This window comes from Mesocricetus auratus, unplaced genomic scaffold (assembly GCF_017639785.1).
Source record: "Mesocricetus auratus isolate SY011 unplaced genomic scaffold, BCM_Maur_2.0 Super-Scaffold_100011, whole genome shotgun sequence".
NCBI classification, from domain to species: domain Eukaryota; kingdom Metazoa; phylum Chordata; class Mammalia; order Rodentia; family Cricetidae; genus Mesocricetus; species Mesocricetus auratus.
In genome coordinates this window covers 38,645,575-38,662,991 of record NW_024429195.1, presented here as the reverse complement: position 1 = coordinate 38,662,991, position 17,417 = coordinate 38,645,575, and the positions used below count along the sequence as shown (strand labels likewise).

Sequence of the window (17,417 nt, the reverse complement as noted above, 5' to 3'; positions counted from 1 at the left end):
AAGTATATATTTTATCCTCAGTAGAATGAAACAATAATATACAGTATTTAAAATATTCAGACTTGCTTATCTTCCATCTACCATTTGTTTACTTTCTACTTTGATTGCGTCATAAGCAAAACCATAGTCCACTTGTTTTCATCACTGAGCCCAATTTACATTGCTGTGTCTACAAAACCATTGTCTACATGTTCTCAGGAGCACACCTATGTCTCAACCAAACTGGCCCTACTCTCTCGGTTGTTACAAGATTCACTCAAGTTGTGTGGTACTAGAATATTAAATGTATTCAATACTGTTATAAATTGTAGGCAGTACAATTAAGCCCAATACTCTAGACATGTTTTTCTTAGAAAACAAAAGCTGCTTGGTCTGTCTCTTGACACTCAAGGAAGCATATTTCTTGCTATGGAAGCTTTGCCTGCCCTTGCTTTTCCATTAATGATAGCAATATAAGATATTTTGTCCTGTGTCCTTCATTCCATATTGATTCATTTGAACTTTGCTTTGAATGATGATTCTTATCTTCATAACTGTCTATAACTGTTTTATTGTTTTGTTTTTAAAATGTATTATTTACATATGCTTGTAATTTGTTTGCACCAAACCTATCACCTATTCTTTTATCTCCAATATTTCTTCTATTCTCTCCCCACTTTTTCATTGAAGTCATCTTTATTGACTCTCCCTTGTGTGCACTCTTCTCAAATATCTTAAAGGACAGTGTCTTTTAAATATGGCTTTAATATACTCAGGAAGTGAAGTTAATATTTAGAGTGAGAGACATAAAGGTGGAGGCGTATTTCCTACCTATAAAATCCAGGTGGCACCTGCTCAACCAGGAAGTTCTTCTCCAGGTCTTGAAGGATGTCATTCAGCATGCGGACATGACTGGCAGCTCTCTCCTTTGGGTCATTAGCAGGCCGCATCTCATCTGACTGGAAGAGTTCAGCACTCTCCCTCAAACGTGAAGCCATTGCAAGCAGGTAAGGGACACTGGGTTCACCACCTGGTGAAGATAAATGAATCTGTTTTAGGAGAGATTTTATCAAAGGATCCAAGCAAATGCATTACCAATTTAACTCTAGTTTATAAATCAGATAGATCCCTGATAAAACAGTTGCCTGTCATCAAAAGTTCTTTCTGTTGTCTACCCAAACAAAGGTTTATATGTTTCAATTCAACTCTGACACCATATTTTTTCTACTAAACATACTGTCCAAACTTGTATATACATATATATTCTATTAACTGAGTAGCTACACACTCATTACAGAAGATAGGCACTCACATTGGATTATATTATGAATACTATATTAAGCTTCATAAACAATTATATTACTTAATAATTACAAAATGCTATTATTACATCATTTAAAATTTACCAGACTTTATCCCTAGTGCACGAATGGATACTATGGAGGGATACTATCTCAGCCTAGATACATGAGGGAGGACCTAGGTACTGCTCCAAATGATGTGACAGACTTTGATGATCAGTCATGTGAGGCCACACCCTCTCTAAAGAGTGGTGGGGATAGGAAGAGGGGTTGCTGGGAGAATAGGAGGATGGGAGGGAAAGAGAACTTGGATTGGTATGTAAAATAAACTTGTGTTTAGCTTAAAAATTAATTTAAAAAATATTACCAAACTTTATTTTACAGAAAATGAGATTAATTAAGACTCACAAAACAAGGTTACAAATCATTAAGTAAGCAACAGAATTGAAATGGAACCTTGATCTTGCTGGCTCAACAGTCCCCAGTCACCACAGTATACCAGCATTTGAAGAAAAAAATGTAAAGGATACAGTCATGGTGGGGTATGCCTGCTTTGCCATCATTTGGGAGGTGGAAGCAGAAGGATATTGAACTCAAGATAATTCTTAGTTACAAAGAGAATATGATTCAACCAAGGCCACATCAGACATCAGCAAAAGAGATAAACAAAAATAAATAAATAAAAGAAATAATGAAAAGACTATCTTTTTTTATGATGGGATATAAGTTATGTTACTATGTTGCATTCATACGCCTTGAGTCTCTATTTTCTTCAATAGAAGTTTTCTATAATATGTTTGAAACATATTTTCACTGTATAATTTACGAGAAATCATCACATGTGTTTCTATATTTACTTTGTTTGCTTCTCAGAAAACAGACTTTTTGCTTATTTTCCACTTCGTGGGCAATAAACTGTTTTCATACCTTTTTGCCTTAGAGTGGTGAAAGTGAAAAGGAAATGGGAGTGAATATAATCAAACTATAAGCCCATATAAAATGATCTCATAATACATTTTTGTCCCATTTAATGTGGGGGAGGGAACAGAGAACAAATAGTAGAAATAAGTTCTCTCCTTTTACCTGTGACCCCTGAGGATGGCAACACAGGTCATTTGACTTGGAAAAAAAAATGCCTTACCCTGCTGAGCCCTCACACTGGCCTAAATTTTGAAACATTCACAGACTGGCTTAAAAGAAGTATCTGCACTAAATGTAAAAACTTATTTTGTGTGTTTTTGAGACAAGGTTTTTTACTGTATTGCTTTGGAGGTTGTCCTGAAACTCTCTCTATGTAGACCAGTCTGGCCTTGAACTCACAGAGATCTGCCTGCCTCTGCCTCCTGAGTTCTGGGATTAAAGGCATGCATCACCAAGGCCCAACATAAAACCTTTTAAGTATTACATATTTACAGATGTTGTTAAAGCTTGTATAGAAGAAATATGAATGCTGAAGATAATTTTTAGTACCTTGCTCACAAATAATGTTGTGGTACATTCAACTGCAGGAGTCACCATGTTTAGACACTTTCTGTTGCACCATGCATTCTACATTGATTAATTCTTGGATTTGATTTCACAGCAGATCATGAAGATAGAATTTTATTCATTTTGAAAATCAAGTCCCAAATAATTTAGTGAAATTTTAGGATGGTATGTGTTTTCTTAAATTGTAATGATTTACCAAATCAAATGCCTAAAATACTCAAACTATCTTTGCAAAAAGAAAAAATGGAGATTGATAAGGCAATTGGAATTCAGTGAAATTGAGTCAGCGAAGAAAAAACAAGTTCGACATCTTTGAGAGTCTTCCACTTAAGAAAGAAAACTCTGTTCTGATCTACTATCCACTGCAGAGTTGAAGGCATTACTACTGAATCAACTGAGACAAACTGTACCATTCCCTTTTATTGAGCTTTAAATGAATTTATCTTTTATGGTACTTCAGATGCAGGGAACTGACTGATTCCTGAACTGCTTAGTTTCAGGGAAAAAAAAACAAGAGTGGCAACCTGCCTTACACACAGCAGGCATTACTTCCAGAGTTGGAAGTCAGAGACTGAGAAGCAAAGCAGCTCCCTTGTAATGTTCACCCAGTCTTTTCAATGTCTAAATTATGCTTCAAGGAGCCTTAGCAGCCATCTCCCTGTTAATCAATTAGAGCTTGTTACTATCTTTCAATCAGTCCCAAAAAGAAATGTTCCTATCTCTCTCTGAGACTTTGTTGCTCCCAGATGAATTAATCCTTCATGATTTTTGAATCTGCATGAGAATGCTAACAGTATCACAGAAAGACAGTTGTCTCCTTAGTTACAGCAATTTTTCTGGTACTTAAAATTGCACCAGATATGACATTTAATGAGAGAACTACCACAGTGCCTAGTGTTATAGAATCCAAACATTGATAATATTTTTATCTCTATCTGCTTTGTGTCTCTGTTTCTAAGTTGAAAAGAAACTCATAAAGGAAAATATGATGTTCTTTGTCTCCACATATCTGGTTGCTGGAGTAATTGTTATTCTATAATAATCATTTAGTTAAAACATAAACAAATGTGGAATAATAAGTTGATGTCTTCTGTGAAATATATTGATGCATTACACAATATTTACAAAATAATTTAGGGAGATGTTTGGTATGTAACAATCACCTATGATATTATATCCTTTACTTTCTATATTTGAATGAATTATAACTGAGAAGATAGAAATTGGAAAAGAGAAGAAAATATTTTAAGGTACTAATCCACTCAGTTATATTAAGTTAAATCAAAATATTCCCTGCAGTTCTTCTATAAACACTTCAAATTTCACTCAGGAGCTGTAATGTCACAGAATACAAGACTGCTGGAGGCTGTTGTCAGCTCCCATGTAAAAGATACTATCTACATTTTATGAAAAACTATGAACTGGAAACAAAAGACTTCTGAGAAAGAGGATTAACATTATTCTCCAAACCAATGATTTGATATTAATAAAGAGATAACAGCTGTATCTACATAATGACTACCAATGTGATCAGGAGTAAATTACCTAATGTCTGTCCTTCACTACCTTTAAGAAAAACAGTCACTTAATTTTCTAAATTCACTACTATAAATCAATTAGTTTTAATAGAGTATGTAAGTTAAATATTCTATCTCCAAGTTATTTTTCAAGGGTAGAGAAAAAAACATGCTATCATAGTTTTCCGAGTTTAATACCTAAATTTTTCTCCCAAATACTTTCCATATCTATATCCCCCAGTGTCACAGGACTCCCTGTTTTCACTTTAAGAAATCTGAGTTCATTCTGGGATGTCTGACTCTGTAGCCAAGGGCTGGTATCACCAACCTCTGTGAAGAAAGAAAATGATTGATGTGGGGTAAAGGAATGCAATGGTCAACCTTTAAAAGTCATAGCCTCATCTTTGCCTCTGGTGAAAAGCCAACCAACAATACATTTTTAGAGCTCTGTGGAAAATACTGGTTTGTTTTAAATGTTGAAAGCTGTGCCTGATTTAGTACATAATATTTGAGACTGCATACTAAAATTATGTATTCCAGATGTTTTAAGTTCTTCTATATTTTGGATGGAAGACTCTTGCTTTTTCCATACGTCTCAAAGTAAAATTCATGGACTTAGGAAGTTCTTAAGAAGTAATTATTTATGCATTCATGTCACTGCTAGGAAATCAGTAAAGATAAAGATTAATAATTATGTTTGATGCAGTTAGAACTGAACATAATAGTCATAAAAATGTAGGATCATTGTATGTAAAGACCACTAATGCATTACAAAAATATCTTGTATAGAAGCCAAGTTAACAAATTTCAGAGACATATTTTGGGATTATCTAAAAATGGATTATACCAAAGGACTCTTGAAAGTTCTGGCACTTTCTATATACAACATTTCATGGAAGTTTTCTATCTTAAGCGGCAATATAGATGTGTCCCTACAGTTGTGCTGTAAAAGACAAACTCTCCCCACTCAAGTCCTCTCCTGCAAATCTAGTAAACTGTTACCCTACAGCATCCTTCCCAAACTGGTGTGTGACCTCAGAGGCAGTGTTGTATTGTGTTATCTATTGAAGACATACAACCTCTTTTAAGGTTTCAAATTAAATCGAAATACTCACATCTCATGAACACAGCTTTTGACTCATGTCACACAGAGCAGAAGGCAAACTTAACACAGTATACGGGTGTCTTTGTATAGTGACCTCAGGACTGCCCAGATATTTCTGACAAATTATTCTTCATGAAGATTCTTAATGCAGGGTGTCCCACCAACCTTCCTTAAGTAGTGCAGAAGCTCCAATTACCTGACACATTTCTACAGACATAACCCATCAAGGTCCTACATTGACTACAGAGCCTACATAACCCACTAAGTCTACTCCTGATCTGACATGACAATGCCTAGGCCTATACAAGACAGCCACCAGCCTAAAATGTGTCATAGCTTGAGGAAGATATAAACTACTGTACCTTTATATGCCTTGCAAACTGACAATTTTATCACTGTCCTATTTAAATACTGATTTGACTTTTCTACTTTTGTAGTTTCTTTGTGGTTTCACAGTCTATAAAGCTTTAGATATTAGCATATTTGCAACAATATGATTTGGTTCTATTTTGCAGCTCTAGTTTAAAAACTTCCACTGCATTTCCTTTTAAGTTATGGGGAGAAATGTACCAGTTGTACCCAAACACTACATTTTTACATAAAACAAGCAGTCTTTCTTATTTACTAGTATTTCTCAGAAGCCACTACTATATCCACAAGCTTATCACAGCTTTAAAGGCACTAACAGTTGCATAACCACTACTTAGACCTCTCTGATGTGCAACCCAAAAGGGATGGCATGCTTGGTGTAATGCAGTGGTTAAAAGCATAATAGGAGATTATTTGAAAAAAATATATGCTACTTAATGTCATCTTAAAAATATCTCATAGCCCCATTAAAGAGAAGAAAAGAAATTGCCATTATGATGTCAGCCAAGGGAAAAACAGCTCATTACTATGCAACGTTTTCTGTTCCTCATGCTGTCTTCTTCAGTAGGAACCACATTGTATCATCTCAGCAGATTCCTTAAACAGCACTGAGGTAAAGAAAGATGTGTGGGAGTTAAAGCAAGAATAATGCTCAGATAGTCCAGACCTGATTTTTCATTGTATATTGAAATATATATACATTATTTGAAGATGAATGATATAGACCACAAGTAACTATGGATAAAGTGAATGCAAGCAAGATCCCCTTGGCAAAGATACAAAAGAATATTGGGGGAAAGATTAGACACTGACCACTTTTTAAAAAGTAGTTTGGCAGTATATTTTTGAATGCAAATGTTGTCTAATAGTCTAGGTAGCAAGGGCAGACTTCATTCAGGAGAACTTTCAGCACTCTTGAAAAAACATATGTGGAGTGATCTCTCCCTCTCCCACTGCATGAAATGAGCTCTCAACCCACAAGTGAATATAATGATCTATGTCCCCAAAGCCACATGAATTTACTTTCCCGAGTACCTCTTGGAGTGAGGATTTCCCTTGTGTAGATCTAAATGAAAAATGTCCCCAACATGTGCATGTATTTACAAGCGCAGCCCCCAGTTGGTGGTGCCGAGGTGGTGAAGCTTTTAGGGGATAGAACCTTGCTGGAAGAAACCCACCACTGGGAATGGACATTGAGAGTTGAGTCTGCCCACTTCCAGCTCGGTCTCTCTGCCTTGTATTTGCTGTTGAAGAGACGATCTCTCAGATCTTTCCTCTGATTACCTGTTGCCATGCCTTCTCACCATCATGGATCTCTCTGTCCCTCTGAAACCTTAAGCCAAATTAGCTCTTTCTTTTATAAGTTGCCTAGGTGATGATATTTTATAACAGAAAAGTAATCTCCTAACACTATGTTGAGTGACCTCTGCCCCCATTCCTGACTAGCTGGTATAGAAGATGAACTATGAACTCTTTATATTACTCACTGATGCCACACTGTGCAGAGGAGTATAGCTCTGACTATTGACAGCTTTGGAAGAGATAGCTACAGCTTTTGGTTCTTTTAAAAAGATGTATTTATTTTTAAGAATATTTTCCCTGCATATAGGTATGTGCATCACATTAGTTCCAGGAGCCACTGGAACACAGAAGAGGGTATCAGATTCCCTAGAACTGGTGATACAGATAGTTCTGAGCTATCTTATGGCTTCTGGAAACTGAACCTGAGTCCTGTGCAAGAGCTGCAGTACTTATAGCCACTGAGATGCCTCTGGAGCTCCTAAAGCATTCTGAAATGAAGTATATTCTTGTACTGTACATTCTTATCATTATCCACTGCAGGCAGAAATTTGAAGCTGGAAATTTAAAGGTATATGTGAGTTTAATTTTACATTGAATAATTCAAGAAATGAAAAAACAAGGTTTAAATAAAACTGCTAAACATGAGGGCATGCGCTTATATTCTGTTACAAGTGAAGGTCACAATTATTTAGGGCATGCGCTTATATTCTGTTACAAGTGAAGGTCACAATTATTTATTATCTTGTTGCTGGAGAACAAAGTTGGGGCCTTGAACAGACAGACTGAGCAAAACAGCAAATTATCAAAACACCAGTGATGAAAAACAGATTGAGATTTTGTCACTTCATTGGTATGGGGTTTAGATTTAAAATACATTCTGGATTTTTTTCAATATAATAGACGGTTATTATAGAGGGAGAGTAAGAAGATAAGAGGTCAGCATCAGACTGCAGTCACTTCCCCATCAGCTCTTAACTGCAGTCAAAAGCAGACAAAACACACAACTGAGTAGGGCCTTGGGGAAGGAAAGTATTATGCAACAAGAGATGAACAAAAGTAAACACATAATTCCAAGGAATATAAAAAGAACCATGAACATAGAATTATCAATTAAGGGGCATTATTTGAAAAACAAGCAGAGTCAGTGATTTCCAAGAAGTATCAGGGGGAAGAAAATTCTAGCTTTACAGACCAACACCAACAATAAAAAATTGGATGAGATTCTGTTCCTGGACCCATGCTCTCCCAAATATTTCACTGGTTTTGGTGCTGATTATCAATAAGTGAACTTTATTCTTTCATGTAGTCATATAATCAAAATTAATATGTAAATAGAGTGTAGCTAAGTCTATTTTTAGAAATATTTTCAACCCTTTTATTTGGCTGGGAGAGATTGGAGGAACCCTCTGTGAAATACTTAGCACATAAACAAGCTGTTTTGCATTCCTGTTATAAACAGACTACTGGAGATTTAGCACCATCTAAAATGTCCATGGAATGAAAGTAACATTTAATTTTGGAATCATTAGAATTTAGACTGCCATGGACTTAAAGGGAGTTCAGAGAACTCGGTGAACAGGGAGATGACTCCCCATGTATCAGCCAGTGCAGAGTTGATACTGATGGCAATTAAAACCAAGATGGAGACAGATGGACTTAGAACAAGAATCATGTAATTTGTCCAGCAATTAACTTAATTTTCCAATTAGAAAATTCATTTTATATTATTTAAGAAGAAAAGTAAACACATTATTTGGTTTTCAATTGCTTGTGACATTTAAAAATTGAAGCTACAAATATAACAGGACTCTAAATCCTGGTCTCTTTGTACTGTCACCTTGAAAATTATGCCCTCCCCCCAAATGCAACAAATGACATCAATGAATTATCAAAGCTAATAAGAACAAAGAGGGTCCCATCAAATCAGAATTGTCAGTTATTCAAAGAACAGGGGGAAAGCTGCCAACAATTATTTAAATTTACTGAGACTATCCAAAGGTGGCAACAAGCCACAGTGCTCAAAATTATATTTCCTACTAAGTCTGGCTTGCACTAAATAACTGTCGATATAGCCAGATCAAATGGCAATTACTTCTGCTTATTTGGGCTTATCTGATTTTTACAATAACTTTAAATAATTAACATTCAGACTTCTGAGAAGAAAAAATAAGCATCACAACTCCATATTCATTAGTTGTTGTAAAGTACAGTTTGATATCTTAAAATATAGTAAAAATAAGAAACAGTAACTGAGTGAGATTATTAGTTACCCATTTTCTAGTGTTTTCAGGTTCCCCAACTATCAACCTACTTTTTTTGTTTGCTTGATGTCTACTCCAACTCTAACAATCTAGTGCCATTACTCTCTAGGAGAATCTTTTACACTTATCATTCTAAATAAAACATGCATCTAAGGAATCTGGGGAAAATATATACATCATGAAAGGGCTTGTCTTAGAAACATGAGGAATTCAGTTCAATCCCTAGCACCCACATGAAAAGCCAAATGTGTTAACAAAGGTTTAGAATTCTGCCACCATTGTGGAGTAAGAGGCCAGCAGATCCTGGGCTAATGGGTCATCCATCTTAGCCTACATGCTCTGTCTCAGGATACTGACAGACCCTGCCTTAGAAGACACATAAGCAGCACTTGAGGACAAAGGAAGAGCAGCAAATCTTGCCCTCTGGTCTCCAAATGTGTGCACATGTGTGTGTACATACAAGCATTAAAACACACAAAAGTACATTTAAAGTATATTGTTTACTTTATCAGTCACTATTTCCACTCAATTTCCCCATGGTATGGATAAATATATATTCATTTTCTATTTTATCTTTGGCATTGACTAAATATTAAAAGCCAAGGTCAGTCACTTTCAAGAAAGATGCAGTAAATCAACTCAAACAAATTATTCACTAGTAAATGATCCTTCTTTCTGATGCTTGTGGGAACAGTGGAGAATGGTTGGCTGTGACCATAAACTAGTGTCATAAATAAACAAGATGGCCAATTGTCAAGGGGTAAAAATTACAGTACTGAAAATGCAATTGGGTTTCAGGGACCTTAGTCCTCATACTGCTCATACTGAAGAGAAACAGTATTTTATAGTTCAGCCTTGAAGGTCACTTTTTCTTTTCCTTTGCTATAATTTAGAACTTGAGGCTAATCACTGATGCCTGTCATAACAAAGTAAGAAATAAATCATCAATTTGAGCTTGTATTAAGCAGTAAAAATGTATGTTTCATTTAATAAGCTACAGAAACTGTTTTGTCCAGCATTGTTGGCAAAATTGGTTACTTATTTAAGTGTTGAATACATAATCACATTTATACATTAACATCATGAAGTAATATTTATTATAAATACAGCTATAGCCAATATGATAGTTATTAAACAGGTTCACTCAAGTTAGCAAGCAATTAATATTTTATCATTTTTGTGTAGCCCTGACTATCCCAGAACTCACTTTGTGGACCAGGCTGGCCTCAAACTCACTGAAATCAACTTTCTCTACCTCCAATGGAGTTTATTTTACTATTGTTGAGACCATAATATGGGCAATTCTAAAATTGGATCCCATAATTCTGAATCATAGGAACATGGTACCCAAGGAGTTTCCCATGAAATGTAAAACAATAAAAATCACTAATAGCAAAGAAAGGCAAAGTTCTTCACTTGGAGGAGAGGCAGTGTAGCAAAACAGAAGTCCGGCATTCCTGTTTAACAAAACAGAAGCCACTCACTCCACACTGAGCCCACACAAACCCTAGGATCCCAGGAAATCTTATGTATCTGAACAGCAGTATTTGATCTCAAATGAAAATACTTACACAACAACTAGCATTTTATCTCTTAGTAGTGATTTTTCTTGCTATAATGGCATGCTCCTGAATATAGTGGGTTATTAAACTGGGGCACATGTAGACCATTTTCATTTTTACACATTTACTTATTTTGTGAGTGTAAATGTGCAGTCACTCATGTTCCTTGGAGCATTTGTGGAAGTCAGCTTGTGGGAGTCAGTTCTCTTCTAACATGTAAGTATTGTGTTGGTTTAAACACATCAGGGGCAACCTCAGAGTGTTCAGAATGCATCAGTGTTGTATTTAGGAAAAGAAATGAATAAAGCATTTCTTCTTCATGTCATTTAACCAAGAGCAAGAACAGATTTCAATTCTTTCTCTTCCTATGTATTCTGTCATTTCTGTATATCTTTTGTAGAAGAATTAATCTATGACTCCCTGAATGCTATCTTGTGAATGTGTTTCTCCCTGGTTCTGTCTCTAACAAAGAGCTTTACTCTCTCATTTACTGAACAGCACAGAAAAAAATCAACATGAGAAAGATACTGTACAGCAATCTTTAACAGAGAGTTTACAGGGTTGATATTACTGACTCCAATTGACTACAACCAACCCAGAAAATAAAAAATACTACAAATACTATTTATCAAAAGATAAGCATATGCTGTACCCAACATTTATAGTTGATATTCGTTTATTAAGGGCATATTTTTCTGACCAACGGTTTTAAGCAAATATTTACACACATACTCAAGCATTGCTCTGCAGATCAGGGGCATGAAAGAGCATAACTAGCTTTGGGTGTGAGGTTCAGCAAAAGAAAAAAAGAAGTTTCAGTTTCTTTGGGAAGATGGAATATTTTCCTGATAATGCATTCCACAGGATCTGGGTGAGCGGCGAGCGGCATGGATGGGGCTCAGGCCCTCAGCATCTTTTTCTACTGACCATTTCACTGACCTTCAGAGTAATTTATTCGCCTTCTTGCTCTAATTTAACCCTGGCACTGCTCTAATTCCATTGCTTCTCTACCTACTTAAGTCTGGATTATTTTGCCTAACATGTCCTGTCTATGACTGGGCCAGAGAGAGTAAAATGAAAGATTTCTAATCACTTCCCACTCTTTGAACAGTAATAACTCCTTCTGAATTAATACTTATCTAATTTTTTAACAACTTAGTTCTCAGTTAATGAAGTGCAAGAACAGGACAGTCTCTGTGATCCTCTTTATCCTTTGTTTTAAAGAGGAATACAGAGAATTGTCTGACCTATCTCTCAGAGCACTGATAAGACCTCTGCACTGTTATCTCCCCCATGCTGGCAGCTAGGAAGCTCCTCATCTCTGGCTATAGGAATACAGCTACCTAGAGAACAAACTGAAGCAGCAGGATTGTCTAAGAACATAAAGTTAGCATTAAGTCACACCCTTCCAACATTCAAGCTTCCTCATGACTGTTTACATTTTATTAAACTTCAGGTTAAAAAGTAAGTATTGTTCTACACTTCCCTGAATCTCAATTACATAAGTCTCTTGTGTATATACTATTTATGTGAGATAAATGTGTTTGAATCAGGTTTGCTCTGAGTCTAAACATCATGCTAAGGAGAGGGACAACAAAGGCTCTTATCCACATGCACATATCCATCTGAAGATATAAATATGAATAATTATGTTCAATTATCTCATTTACAATATACATTTATTAACTCACACATTCTTTCTGGGAACTCCAAGACATCTAAGAATTTGTTACACTTTCATAGCTCTCTCATCTCTGTCCCTACAAATTACAATATTCTTTATGAATAAAAACACTTGAGAAGATCTTACATGACCACATTTGCCTTCTATAATGTCTTATCTCTTTCTTCACACTTTAAGGGTGTATTTTCTACTCCCACTTTGATCTGGATGTTTGTTCTCTCTTGATGTTTATGTGTGTGATCTTAACCCCCAGAGGGATTGCATTATTAGCCTGTCCAGTTCTTGGGAAAGTACTAGGTTATCAGTCCAGAATCCTCAAGTACAAGATGAATACCTTCATAAAAGAGGCCTATAGACCTCTTATCAAACTTCTGTCTTGTGAGTTTAGAAAAAAATCATCTAAAAAATCATGGACACCATCATTCAGAGACTGAATATACTGGGCCTGGATCTTGGTCTTCTCAGTCCTAGGCACCATAAGCAATGAATCCCTGTTATTTATCTAGTCTGCAGCTATTACTGTGTTCCAAATGGTCCAATGCCCATTTTAACCACAGCAAAGCCCTCAAACTGAAGGTTTATCTCCTTCAAGAAAATCAGGCCAGTAATTAATTCTTTTGTGAAGTAATTTTGCTCCCAAAAGACCATTATCATCAAGGCAAGAAATATCAAACCTTCCTGACTGTCTACCACCACATGTCCCTTGTTGGTTCCTATCTGCCCATTCTTCTTTAAGTCCCTCTATCTTTGCTTTTGCACAAACCATTGTTCTGAGCTGTTTTTGTGGAGGTCACATTGACATCCAGATTCTTCGACCCAGTAGTGAATGTCTGACCCTCAGTTTTCTTGATGTTTGAGCAGCATGTAACAAAACTTACATTTCTTCCTCAACATCCCCCTCCAGTCTTGATAGATAGGCATGCCATATATATTCAGTGAATTTTTAACTTAGTTAATGAATGATTTTAGGAGACTCTGTGAAGTCCAACAGTTTTTTACTAAAAACAATATGCAATGATACTTATCTTGGGAGAAAGATGGAACTTATATTGAAAAGGATCTTTGGCTCCCCACCAAAACTAGATTAATAATATGAGTCTCACTATGGATAGTAGTTATGTTTGAGCCCTAGAAGTACCCTATATTATACGAATGTTAGTAGCTATTATAATAATAAACCACTGGACCTAGTTGAAGTTATTTTAAAATAAAATCAATTGTTTAAAAACTGGCCAAACAAAATTTAAAATTGTTTTGTTAACACTTATGATTTTATTTCCTTAATTACTTTAACATTTTAAAATGTAACTCTACTTTGTTTTCTTTCCAATTATTGGTCATAGACAGTTTTAACTCAGAAAGAAATTTGTTTATAATTCTATTACATGATGTTGCTATTTTCAAGTACACTACTTGAGATTCTCTCTCATGCATGATACTTTATAGATGGACAAGGATTTCATAATGTAAAAAGCCTCTTCTTTTGTTCTCTGAAAGTTTTAAGTACTATCTTCCAGACCAAGAGAATTTTATAGAGGTTAAAGTTCAGACGCTAAGAAAAAGCAAAACAGCCTCCAGAACAGAACAAATGAAACGGATTTTTTTTAAAGCTAAAATTCTTAGAGAAAGGTTATCATTCACAGGACTATTTATTTTCTGTACCTGCTCTGTGCTTATTCTATAAAATGCCATGTGCTTCACTACCCCATTTCCAAGCTCCTATCCTAGAAATAGCAAATAGGAAGTGGAGACAGAGCAGCACAAGTAGCCATGGCAACCTTGGATCGATGCAAGTTTGGTGGAAGCATGGAAGAAGAGAACTACAGAGCTAAACAAGAGTAGGTAAAAAAAATCTGACAAAGTCACTGTTTTCATCTAATATAATGAACTCATGGCCAGGCAGTGTGGCACATGCCTTTAATCCCAGCACTCGGGAGATAGGGGCAGGCAGATCTCTGAGTTGGAAGCCAGCCTGGTCTACAAAGCTACACAGAGAAACTCTGTCTCTAAAAAACAAACAAACAAACAAATAAATAAATAATAAATAAGATCATAATAAACAAATAAATAAATAAGAAATAAGCTCATAATAAATAAACTTGTATAATTCGGAGAAAGTATAATTTCAACTTAAGAATGTCTTTAATTCCATGTTATTGGAAATTTTTGGTCCTGGGGCTGCTCTATTATGAGAGGATACATATTACAGTTAAAACACTGGTTTTCTCTTCAACTGAGCAGTTTCTATCACTGACTCATTAAAGATTTGATAGCAGAATATGTAACTCAAGAAGAGGATGACAACCTTAATCACAATGTCTCCCTTTGTATTTAGTTCAAGACAAGCAAGAATCCAGTCAGAAGGTGGGGGTCTAAATTCTGCAGGTATATTTATGTGTGAGGGGCTGAGATGGAACCTATGGAACTGATCCTTTGATTGCCTTATATATGCCTTTGACATCAGCCAGGAAAGTGGTCCATATCCCTTAGGCACCAGTCCCAAAGGAGAATCTTGGTATTCCATCTTGTGTAGAATGAACATGTTAGGTAAAATACTGGGGTAAGTTGGATCCCTACACTGCTAGCACACAATGAATCTGTAAATAGTAACCAAAGCTCTGAACTGAAATTCTCTTTGATGAAATAGCACTCACACTGCTCCAGTCTGTGACATACTGCTGTCTGTCACACAAAGTCTGTCTCATTTCTGTCTGCAGGGTGGCTTAAACATTTTTCAAGTATTCTTATTTTCCCCTCAGAGGAACAGAGCCATAGGAATGCTACTAATTTTCAGTCAATGGATACTTTACCTAGTCCTTGTTGGAAGTATTTAAAATCTTCTTCACTTATTAAAATTAACACAATTTAAAGGAAAATTACCTTTAAGGCTGTTTTGAACTCCTAAGGCTATATCAAGGGCATTGAAGGGCAGAACAGGTTCACTGGCAATTTGTAAAATTACTTCTCCTGAGAGCTGAAATGAAAAGAAAAAAATGTGTAGCATTCATTAATTAAGATTGCTATTTATTTATTTATTTGATATTTCAAATTTTATTATATGCCCAGAGTAATAATAAAAAGAAACAAATTTAGCTTTGTAAAATAGGCCAGATACCTTTTTCACATCATAGGATAGTAGGAGGATACAAATGGCCCATTCTTTTTTGAGCTAAAACATAGAGAAGTTAGAGTTTAAAACAATTCTTTGCATTAAAAAGGATCAAACGTTATAGAAAAATAACAAAAAAATCTGGTTATTGAATTAAAAGAAAAAACTCCAGACAGAGTTAACCATTGCACCATTGTTATATTTCATTTAATGTATAATCAACCTGACATACTTCTTTTTTCCCTTGGGTATGCCTTTCTTGATGCTTAACTTTATTCCTAGCCATGTTTCTGAAATTTATTAAGACCAATGCTCTCTCTGTCTCTCTGTCTCTCTGTCTCTGTCTCTCTCTTTGTGTGTGTGTGTGTACACATATACATACACATTTCCAGAATACACCTTAATTTTAAATTTAAAATTTAAAAAATCTTTAAATGGCACCCCTCAAGGCATGTTGGGACCTGCTTATGTGCATACCTCTCACTCTACTCTAAAGTCATTATTGAAAACTGACCCTGTGCCACACCTGAGTTAGTGCATGCGGGTCACGCTCTGCTAGTCCTCTGCATTCACAACTAGAACAGAACCTTGAAGCTGCCAGCAAATGCCACGGCTACATCTCTTTCTCCCTCATAAATGATATTCAAAGTTTTCTAGAGCTACACAAATGTTCCTGTGTCTCCCATGACCCTGAATCCAAGCACAGAGGGGAACAAGACTATGTTGGTATTATAAATATTCTAGGCATTGTGGCTAGTGTATAAAAAGTACATATGGAAATCAGAGCATTAACCTGGGTCAGGACAGAAACCATATTAGCTACAACATACCAGTTAAACAGGATTTGAGATACATACATACATACATATATACATACATGTATTCAAGAAGCCTCAAATCCTGTAAGTTAAAAAATTGTATTTCCCCATTGTTCACACAATTCATTTTACAGAAAGAATGAAATTCAATCTGCTGTGTCTAGGCTTGGAAAAAATGTGTTGCTGAGTGTAAATAGGAGAGATGCTGTTATTTCTTTGAGGCATTTTACTCCCAAATGTAGCAATGGATTTCCCGAATGACCAAGATACCTTTGCGGAGTTTGATCGCCAGCGTATCTGTTGTAAATCCTGTGGGGAGCTGCCTGCCTGATCACACAGAACAGAACAGAAAATTACTTGCAGCAGGTTAATAGAAGTCACCCTTGTACTCCACCTGCCCTGTCCAAATCATGTACTGAGCACCAATATTTGGAAATACGTTATTTGTAAAAGAAAAATTTTAAGGGTTGTTAGGAAGTAGGAAGGTTCCTTTTTTCAATTTGCACTGGATAATAGAACTATAGAACAGACAGGCTTTGCTGATGCTTTTGGTATCTGGAAGCTGCACTTTACAAAAGATTCAAATGAAAGTGAATAGGGAGGAGAACGGTGACTGTGCTGCTAGAGAACATTGTTTGTTCTCTTTTTAAAAGAGTTCATTTGGCAGTACCAACAGCTGGAAGGTATGCCAGCTGCCCTGCTACTTCTTTGGAAAAGAACCTGGCAACCAAAAGTGGGACTTTGAAGGCACCTGGGCCATGATACATGCTAAACCAGTTTCTTTTGTGGCTTCCTAGGCAAGAGGGAGAGTTGTGTGCCCAGTGCCATGTAAGGGAGCTGAGCTGTGCTGTAGCACAGCCTTCCTCAGACACAAGAGTACAAGTCTCCCTAATGCTTAAGTGATACTTGGGTTTTCATTCTA

At 36.0% G+C, this 17,417-nt stretch overlaps 1 protein-coding gene across 2 annotated transcripts in view; it reads right to left on the bottom strand.

The window, feature by feature from the left end:
- Naaladl2 (N-acetylated alpha-linked acidic dipeptidase like 2) overlaps window positions 1-17,417 on the bottom strand; it is a 1,212,242-nt gene that overhangs the window by 37,918 nt on the left and 1,156,907 nt on the right. For both annotated transcript variants that reach the window (XM_040754622.1, XM_040754621.1), the window contains 2 exons: window positions 15,449-15,542; window positions 811-1,009 (listed from right to left, as the gene is read on the bottom strand). In XM_040754622.1, the coding sequence (XP_040610556.1) occupies window positions 811-1,009; window positions 15,449-15,542 (293 nt within the window). The remainder of the gene's footprint in view (window positions 1-810; window positions 1,010-15,448; window positions 15,543-17,417) is intronic.